Here is a 10,588-nt window from a genome sequence, read left to right on the forward strand (position 1 = left end):
TATTGTCCACAGACAAAAAACACATAGATTAAGAAAATCAATCATTAGTTTTGTCTTTTTGAGTAAAATTACCCTCCTGCCCTTTTCTAAAACCAATGGGAAATGAGCGTTTGTAATTATTTAAGTTTATTTTATTAAATGTTAGGGGTAATATGGTAAAAGTGTATATCTACTTTTGGTAGTGGACAATAATTTTGGGACAAACTAAAATAGTAAGGTGGACAATAATTTTGGAATGGAGGGAGTATATTGTTTTTCTATTTTTCTTACATGAAGTTTATTAGACCTGTTTCTTTCTTCTTGATTGGGTTTATAGAAAATAAAATTATTAATTTAACAAGTTTGTTTTCAGCAATGTGGGGATGAGAAGCAAGAAATGGAATCAATATTCAAATAGGTTTGTTTTCTTCTTCAGTTGGCTTAGAAAAATGGAGAGTAAATGGGAAGATAAGGAAGACAATATTGTCGATTTTTTTTTCGTAAGGGGATCACTAAATCTCTGTTATTTTTCTTTGTTTCTCTCTAGAAAATGATATAAGCTGATCACCAGACCTCTGTTATTTTTCTTCTTTTTGTTGGGTCTTAGAAGAGGCCCAAATAGTTCCCTCGGTAGCCACTCCAATCCTCTGCAGAGCAACAATTGCGCTTTGATTATCATTATCGTTAATTTGAACATAAGAAACAAAACAATGTCAAATATAAGTAAAATGGTAGGGTTCAACCAACAATGATATGCGGTGAATATAATAGTTTTTACCAGAAAAACACAGTGAAAAGATATTTGACCAATGGTATTCCTCTCTTCTAATAACCTAGAATGAACATCATGTAATTGAGGTAGAATCTTTTGAAGATGTTGGTGTTACGAGATTGCTTAATGACAGCTTATCATTATCAAAGTGAGTGATTACATGACTAATAAGGTCGATTCTTGATTTATATGGAAATTTATTTTTACACTTTTTTGTAGGTGTCAGTTCATTTTTTTTTTTACTTATTTAAGGTTTCTATAATCATTAATGCAATTATTTCTTTCAGGTACTCCTTTGTACATGACTCCAAAATTAGTAAGAGAACCCTACAACCATACTGCTGATATGTGGTCTCTTGGGGTTATTTTGTAAGTTTTTGTAAGGGTAAATGGTATTTAAAAAGATTTGAGAAAATGAAGGTATGCTTACAATAATAATAGGAAAAAATTAAATGCGTGCATGAAGGCCCCATTATCATGACTTTCTCTATTAATTAGATCTTTATGTACTTACCAGATTAAGTTCTCTCCCGTCCATTAAATAAAAAAACAAATATCAAAGAAAAGCAATGTGCTTTGTTCTTTTACCAATATCGGCAATATACTCTATTTTTTTGTACCTAAAATAACAATACACTTACATTCACTTACCAAATACAGTAACATACTTGCACTTTTTTTTCCTGATAACTATAATATGTAAATAATAGTAATGTATTTACATGGGTAGCAACATAGAATGTATTTTTTGTAAGTTGCACCGGTCAAAACATACATTTGGAACTTTGTATAAACATTTGGACACCATTTTAAAGAAATAGAAAATGTGTATTTAAACATGAATTCATAAATTTTATGTATTTCCTTTTGGAAAAAAAAATAGCAACATACTTTTAGAAGCCCCTATCATGTTTAAAAGTATGTTGTTATGTCTTGCTAAGTGTTTATAAATTGGTTTGAAAATTCTTACAATTTCTTACATTTATGTTCAAAAAGCACCTAAGATGGATTGAAAAAGTTAAACGTGTCTTTTTCTAGAAAACTCGAACTTACAAAAACCCAATATATAATACGAAACTTAAACTTGAAAAGAACATCGGATATCACAAAAATTATTGTTTAAACTCCCAAAACTTCATTAGTAATATTTATTTAAGATATTTTTACTATTTAGAACAAAAATAAATTTATCTCAAGTGCAAATGTCAATAATCAAATTTAGCTCACCCCTAAATTGGTATGAAGCTCAAACATATTATCATTTAGGCTCAAGAAAACCTAAATAAGTCGAGCAAAGTTGGGAGTGTGTACACAAGTTTTAGTTTACATTAAATCATTTAAACATAAATCTTATTAACCCGAGTCTATTGAAGTGAAACAAACATGGGCAAAGGGTACAAAATTACAAAAACAATCATCAATTTACTTTTTACCAGTCATGCCTGCAACCACCTGTAAGATTCCATAAAAAAATATATAACAGTTTAGTGGCTAAATCCATAAAATGATGAAAAAATGGTAAACTTTCATGTATTTTGCTATTTTTAAAACCATGTAACCTAGAAAAAAGGTTTTTTTTAATGGTAAAAAAAGGTATGAATTAATAAAAAGATGAAAGTAGTTACATCGCTTAAAGCAGGTTGAGGAACTTGTTTGGATGATTCAAAGGAATCCAGCATAGGCCTCACGAATGCAGGAAGAAACAGACCTAAAATTCACAATAAAAATTAGGTGTATCAGAAGAATTAAGCTAAAAAAAAAAGTTTTAATTATATGATTCTTAATTCAAAATAGTTGTTTAAAAGGTTAAAATGGACAAACAAATACATTCAGACTTCATTAAGCTCGTTTTTTTCACATAGCTTGAAGATTTCAACAATCAACATTCAACAGTTTGATGTTATTTTTTTCATTTTTCATGCTCATTCAGATGGATTTTAAGCATTCATCCCCTGTTTCTTTTTCCCCATTAAGTACCATAAATAAAGTATTGTCAAGTTAAATAATGAAGAGATCTGGCATTCTCAAGTCCCACGTAAAGAAAAAGTAGAGGCCAGTTTTTGAATCTTGAGAAAAATCAAAAGCATTGAAGTATGCATATCTTATCCTTCTACCTAACCCCCTTCCCAGGATTCAAAATACTAGATCGCATAGAAAACAATAGTTCAGATAAGGCAAAATGCAATATCGATTTGAACCGATGAGTTACAAGATGTTAGTATCGAAAGAATGATTCAGAAATGTAAAAGTAACCAAATTTCAGAATAAAAACGCTAATGATAAAAACATGATTTAAATCACGAAAGTTCAAGTTGATAAAATGAAAACATCCGATGATTCCAACAGCATAAAGATCTTAGACAATCACATACTACAGCTTGTGTTTGAAACTTTGAATTTGATTCGATCGGAAGAAAACTAGAGGAATTAGGGTTTATCAAAGAGAAAGGGGGGATTACCGAAGCCACCGATGAGGCAGGAGGCAGCAACTATAGGCTCTTGGACGATGAACATCTTGAGCTTCTCCATCACCGCCATTGCTCTTCGATCTTCTCGTTGTGTGTCTCGATGGTGGTTTCCAACAGTTAGGTTGTAAGCGGAGCCGGCTTCAGTTTTGGATTGCGCTAGGTTTGACCATTTATCGACTTGAAGTAGGGATTTCATTTGAAACTGGAAAGGCTCGGCAGCTTTTGGACTATGTCACAGAAGTTAAATATCGGCAAACTTTAAAAGAAGTATTGAAAGTATAAATCGTCACAAATAAGGGAGAAAACCGACAGCCCCTAAAAGTAGATGTCAAAAGTGTACAACCAAAATAAAGAACATTGATGGATAAAAGCCAAAAATGTTGTGGTTATAATGTAAAAGTTGCCAAAGTTGGAAAAATATGGTGGCAAAAGTCTAAAGGAGGATTTTTGTGTTTTTTATGTCAAAATGTAAAAGTTTTGACTGTAAGGTTGAAAAGTGTCAAAGTCACTAAAAATTTATGGCAAAAACATCAAAATATAAAAAATTTGACTGCAAGGACGAAAGTGTCAAAGTCACTAAAGATTTGTGGCAAAAATCTATAGGCACAAAAACTTAATCAAAAACTTAAAAATGTAAAAGTTTTCACTTCGAGGACTAAAAATGTCAAAATATAAAAGTGTCAAAGTCACTAAAAATTTATGGCAAAAACATCAAAATATAAAAGATTTGACTGTAAGGACGAAAAGTGTCAAAGTCACTAAAGATTTGTGGCAAAAATCTACAGGCACAAAAACTTAATCAAAACTTAAAAATGTAAGAGTTTTCACTTCGAGGACTAAAAATGTCAAATTCAACAAACAATTGTGGCAAAAACATAAAGCAAAAAAGATTACTATTCATAAGGTCCCTTGGATTTAATATATATATAATAACAGGTAAGAGAAGTTCTAAAAATATATAAAAAAAAACTATTTTTTTAGTAAATAAGACATCATTAAAATATATTTTTTATATACAAAATACCAACGAAATACATGTGTTCAAATAAAACATTTTGGTAACCGGTTACCTCAGGTAAACGGAAAAATGACTTAAATAGGTAACGAAGTTTCCAAAATATTCAAAAATTACCATTGTTTTTTTTTTGTACAAAAAATATCATTGAAGTATATCATTTGTACATAGAATACCAACAAAAGACATATTTTAGTACAAAAAATATCATTGAAGTTTCCAAAATGTTCAAAAAAAATATCATTGTTGTTTTTTCAGAGCACCAGTTATGTACTCTCTTTCATTCCCTCACCCGATCAGTTTGTATCTAAATACAATCATAGAAAAACACATAACTAAGAATTCATCAATTAGGATGCAAGTCGTTCAAGCGCTCCAACACATATGTTTTTCCCTCTACTTTTACTACAAATAGTCATCAAATCAGCCACATCACGTTGAGTGTTCCTGACCATTCATCTCTCACTAGTCCTGGAGAATTAAACGCAACTCATACTCTCTACATCCACATTTAGGAATTATCATGACATAACGTCACACTCGTTTCTCATTTGTGTCTCTCTTATGCCGCAACACTAATGAATGATTGACTTTGATGTATAATATGTTTATCTATATAACGTTTATATGTTGTAGGTTTTAGGCATATAATACGATCAGGAAGCAAGAATGTTTAACTAAGGTTATTACCCACTTACGTCTCATGTTACCACAAGAACGATCGAGTAAGGGAATGAAATAAATTGCACAACTGTTGTGAACTGATACGACGGTGCATGATCTCTGGTGGTTGTGTTCTACATATTCCGAAAACAACGAAGTTAACCAAAAGTGCGGTATTTTTTGAATATTTTGAAAACTTCGTTACGCTTTTAAGTCATTTTTCCATTTAAATAAAGTATCTGGTTACCACGAGGTTTTATTTGAACACGTGTGTACTTTGTTGGTATTCAGTGTACAAATAGTATATTTTAATGCTATTTTCTGTATTAAAAAAACAATAATGGTATTTTTTGAACATTTTGGAAACCGGATAATCTAATGGTTACATACAGTTGCCGGTTCAATGGTAATTTGTGTACTAAAAAAAGACAATGGGCTGTGGGCCCGGTAAGCAATCCAGATGTGAGCTGTGGGCCCGGTAAGCAATCCAGACTCACACTGTGGGCCCAGGGGTAATCCAGTCTGTAAAGCTGTGGACCCAGTACCTGCGGTTGTTTATATATATGTTATGTGCAGTGTATCAGTATTTTGGGGGAACTCACTAAGCTCTCGGGCTTACAGTTTCAGTTTATTGTTTCAGGTACATCAGGGGATCGCGGAAAGGCGAGGGCGTGATCGTACAGCTCCTCATGTTTTGTTTATGTTTTTGGGAAAACTCTGATATTATACATTTTGAAAACAAGTTTTGTAATGATTAACGGTTTTAGAAATGGTTTAAAAGTTTTAAAAGTTATAAAGAAAATATGGTATAAATGATGTATAAATATTTAATTTGAATTATAAAAATTCAAATTGTTAATATAATCATTATTATCAAAAAATAATAATATGTTACACGAAAATTAGGTTGATCCCTAAATTCTTTTCGTTAAAAGTTAGGCGTTTAAGGTCGGGTATGAAATTTGTCGTATTTGGTGACGAATTCACCAAAAATTTGTATTTTTAGCATTTGCTATAAATTTGCCATGTAGTTTAAGGATTATGAATTCCACTACATCGTGTTATGAATATTATTTATACTAAAACAATATAAAATTGAATTACCGAATTGTTACGATACTAACCTTATTTAGGGTTTATGTTCTATAATTTCCAATAAGAGTGGTGCTTTGTATTATAACTTGTCAATCGTACATTGGACGCATTAGGGAATATCACAATTCACCTAAAATTCTAATACAAGTTGAGTTGACCTGGTTGACTTTTGTTGACTTTGTTTGACCTAGAATTGACAGTTGTCACATTATCCCCCCGTTAGAGGGAATTTCGTCCCGAAATTAGCATCTAGGACAGCTCTTGCAACTAGGAGAAAAGTTGTGGGTATCTATGTTTCGTCTGATCTCTTCGTTCCTAGGGAAATTTAGGTCCTTGCCTGGTGTTCCAGCGGACCTTCGCTATTGGTATCTAACTTTGTTTCGTTCTTTTGTTTTTCCATGTCCATGATTTCCACATGTTCCTCTTTGGGGTGTAGGTTCTTGTTTACTTGGACACGTGGAATGTGGGATGCATGATGTTGAGTTCTTATGGTAACCGAAGTCTATGGGCTACCGGACCGATCTTGGCGAGGATCTCAAATGGTCTAAGGAAGATTGTGCACTTGACGCCCTAAAGGTAGTGTCTCTAGACCTTGAGACGAACACTATGGTCTCTAAGGTTAAGGTTGTGTATGGTTCGGCTGGCCCTACGAGTCTCAGGTTGTCTTGGGAGTTTCTTCTTACAGAGTTCTGAACTATGGGTATGTCGACCTTTGCTCGTTCCTTCGAAGTTGGTCAAATGGTTCGTCGAGTCGGAATGGGAATGTTGGCCCTTGATGGTGGGTTTGTTTGACTTTTGGTGGTCAACGGTCCTATGAACAATTTGTCCTTCCTCTTTATGATTCAGGCGGGTGCTCTCTGAGGTTAGAGGCTTGGTCTGATAATTTCCTTGCTTATTAGGTCGTTCCATCGACCGGACAATCTCTGTGTTTATGTTGGTGCTAAATGGAATTGGGAATTTGGCTATGGGAACGGCTCCAAGAGTCGAGTCGATTCCGTACTCAACTTGGCACATGGGTGATATTTTAGAAAGATCTTCTGGGAAAATACTTCAGAAAGGTTATAAATCTCTAGGATACCCTTGATGTCTTTTGCTTCTTGTTTCCTATTTCTATTGTGGGCTAGGAAAGAGCATGGTATCTCTTACATAGGTACTTATGAGTCTAGATGCCAGGGATGATTCGGGGATTTGTCGTTATAGGTTGAGAGGGTTTCGTTAATCGGTCGGTTAAGGCGAAGGGTCTCTTCGTGGCACATGAAATTGGTATGGTGAGGACCAAGCCGATCCACGTCAAACGACGACCTTGGAATTTCTTATTGTAACAGGTGTTAAGTTGATTTGGAAGAGATGATTGTTTAGAACGATAGTGTATTCTTTGTATATGTCTTTAATTTCAAATTTTATCCTTGTTACTATTACTGCGAATATTTTGTACTGGAATTAGGGTGTACTAGCAGTACGAGTACCTTGATAGATGATAAAATTTTGTAGTCTGATTTCTACTAGGTCTCCCTATGATAGTTTGGTGTAACCTAGTCGTATATAATTGATATTGAAAATACAGTCGACTGAGTGGCCCTGCCTTAAGTCCACAACCAGATAAGGAACAGGAACTAAGGCGGAATCCCGCACTCTTAGTCTGTAGAATCTTAATTATATATGACCCCGCGTTTACACTAAGCCATCATAGCTCACCTGCAAGGATCTTTAGTTTTTCTATGAATGATATGATTTGTTCGGATGAGGGAACAATTTATTATTATGATTTTTAATTGGCAAAATTTTTTGTGAAGATTCGATGCTTAATCTTTGTTGTTTAGAAACGTACCAAAAATCTTGTTAGGGTTCCTCGTTGCTTCTTCATGTCCAGTTGTTAAACTCCTTCCGCTCCTCCGTCATTCCTCTCTGTTGGACAATCTCTCTTGAAATATCCCGTTTCACCACATGTGTGGCATACTGGACTTATTCCAGCCTCGGGGGTTGGAGTGATGTATTGGGTCGGGGTCCTACAGAAACAGGCGGTGTGCCCCTTCTTGTTGTACTTATCGCAATACCATTCCCGGCAGGCTCCATGATGATGGTAGTTGCACTTGCTGCAGTGTGGGAGGTTTCCATAATATGGTTTTCTCGGTGTTGAGGTGGTAGGGTTAGTGGGGGTATGGACTGCTACAGCTTGTTGCCTTTTGGTAGGCCCTTGAGTCGAACTGTCCCCTTTCTCATTTCTGAACTTTCGTTTCATGTTCTTAGGTTTTGGGTTTGGGGTGTCTTGGTAAGTTGTCACTCATTGGTTTCTTTGGTTGTTACTACGGTTGGAATTGTCGACACTGTTTCCATTTTCGTTTGTGTTGTTGGCGTTGAGTTGCACTATGACAGCTGTCACGGCGGCTGTTACAGTGGCTTGGAATATACCGAAGTCTATCTGCGGAACTGGTGTTTTGCCGGTGTGCTAGTTATTTCCATGGAAAGACATGATTCTGTTGCATGATGAGAAGCAAGTTTGTGAGTAACTATGGTCATTTCTAGTTGTTATGATAGTCCTAGTTTCATCTGTAAAGTTTCGTTGCCTCTGGGCATCCGTATGGTGTTCTTGTTTCTCGTAGATATGTTGAATCTTCGCTCCATCATGCATCGAGTTTTGTCACTGATCTGCATTACTTCATAATGGAGAGCCCGACTCTGGATGTTCGGACGAGCCTCTTATGTCTGCTCTTGATAGGGTAAGGTTCCTTGATGGTTTCTCCAGCTCCTTACTCTTCTGCTGATTGTTGTGGTGGGGGGGGGCTACATCTACCTATGTTGTTCGTGCGGGAATGGGAAGGTATAAAGAATCTATGAGATTAATAAATGTATCTTCATTGAAATGTTTATGATGATCCTTACCGGGTCCTCCTATATTTATGTAGTGTATACGGATTATATATAACCTTAACGTACACACTCAGTAATTATAGACCTACCATTGGGGGTCTTTTAGTGTTCACATAAGTTAATTATGGTGCCTAAAATACTCCTATAGTATTTTAATTATATGTTTGATTCTAATGTTCCTTTGCATGTACAGTTGGTAAGTTTTAGACTTGTTGCAACACCACTATCACTCCCAAACACATGTTGGTCATATCTCAAATAAATATAGTTGATTAGGCTATATTTATCCCAGATATGATTACTTAACTGTCTAGGTTTGACTTTAGTGTCCAACATTTGAAGACTCTGGTTTTGTTCTTATCACGATACTGTCCTAGTATGTATAAAATACTTATACTTTTAAGGTTTACTTTTAGTCAGAGAGTTTTAGTCTCATTGTATTTATAGTTGTATATCTTGTATGGTTTAATATACTAGTTCACTATAAACAATGCTCTGAAACCAACCAGAACAGTGGAAACGTCTGGGGGCGAATGGAGTGACTTCATGTACAGTATCATAACAATTGAATATGAATGAAACATAGCATTCCAAGTGACATACATTGAAAATACACACTTACATAGTTTACATATTGTACGTGTTCATCAGTTACACAAAAGTGACAAAAGTAAGACTTCATAAGATTTCGCCACTTGATATCATAGCAGAGCTGATTACCTGTTACTGGTTCCCTGAGAATACAAGTCGTTTGAAAAGCGTCAACTAAAAAGTTGGTGATTTCATAAGCATTTTTGTATAAAATGGTTTTGCACTTGTTTAGAATAATTCTCGTGGTACTTCCAGAAAATCCGATATTTTCTATGAAAATAGTTTGTAAGTCTCGTTCCAAAATTGTGAATATATGCATGCATGTCCTTTGTTTTCTTTTGTTTGTAATTGCAAAGAGTGTGTTCCCAAAAAATCCAATATTTTCTTATAAAAAAATTGTAGTCTTAAACCCTAAGACTCGAAGTGTAAGTGACCGCATACTGAAAAATGATACATAGTTTTATACTTTAAATAAAACCGGTGAAGTGTAAGCTTCCCGTAAACCAAAATCCTATTGTTATTCCCTATGTGAGTCGCTATAACCATGTTTGATACGACTAAAATCCTGTCATGACATTCTTCAGGCGTCAGTTTCGGTAAGATATTTTTCACCCTAGACTAGCCTCGTCTGGCTGTAGCGAACAACTCAGATGTGGGGGTGTCAACCCCGTATAGATCTATACACAATTACCCCGCTCTCCTTCCAGGAGACTCTGGTTATAACTACAGGACTTACGGTGTACGCTAGGTAGGTACGGCGAAGGAAAGTCTCACAAGAGCCTTAACAGATTTACGTGAACTATGACTCCATTTAACTTGCAAAATAAGATAATCATGCCTTTAAATAATTATGTGTACCTTTGAAAAGTGTGGTTTGTGACCTCCAAACTATACTGATTATAGTTTATTATGTTTGTTTGTCAAGACAATTTATATGATCATATATATAAATACATATAAGTTAGTATGTCTAGATGTTTTAAAAGAACATATCATGTAAACTTACATCTAACACAAGTTTAAGAACTTTTAGTATGATAAAGAAAACTTCTAGTTTTTGACTTTTCCGTCCATGTTTTTAGAAAAATTATAGAAAAATCATCGTAAGTCTAAATTTGGATCCGTAAACTCTCATAG

General features: G+C 34.5%; 1 protein-coding gene across 1 annotated transcript; it reads right to left on the minus strand.

Moving 5' to 3' along the window:
* Positions 1 to 1,960: 1,960 nt before the first annotated feature.
* LOC145167697 (uncharacterized) lies at positions 1,961 to 3,430 on the minus strand. Its single transcript, XM_079086934.1, has 3 exons — positions 3,211 to 3,430; positions 2,377 to 2,459; positions 1,961 to 2,203 (listed from the first exon to the last, which is right to left on the minus strand). Exons 1-3 carry the CDS (start codon positions 3,413 to 3,415, stop codon positions 2,174 to 2,176), a joined length of 318 nt encoding a protein of 105 aa, XP_078943060.1. The 5' UTR covers positions 3,416 to 3,430; the 3' UTR covers positions 1,961 to 2,173.
* Positions 3,431 to 10,588: the final 7,158 nt, after the last annotated feature.

The sequence above is a fragment of the Lactuca virosa genome, chromosome 3 (genome assembly GCF_052849685.1).
Source record: "Lactuca virosa cultivar CGN04683 chromosome 3, Lactuca_virosa_CGN04683_v6, whole genome shotgun sequence".
In the NCBI taxonomy this organism is placed as follows: Eukaryota; Viridiplantae; Streptophyta; class Magnoliopsida; order Asterales; family Asteraceae; genus Lactuca; species Lactuca virosa.

Coding starts and splice junctions, on each gene's coding strand:
- LOC145167697 (XM_079086934.1), bottom strand. CDS start 3,415: ATGAAATCCCTACTTCAAGTCGATAAATGGTCAAACCTAGCGCAATCC. Junction 2,460..3,210: donor CTGCCTCATCGGTGGCTTCG/GTAATCCCCCCT, acceptor TGTGAATTTTAG/GTCTGTTTCTTCCTGCATTC. Junction 2,204..2,376: donor CTCAACCTGCTTTAAGCGAT/GTAACTACTTTC, acceptor GGAATCTTACAG/GTGGTTGCAGGCATGACTGG.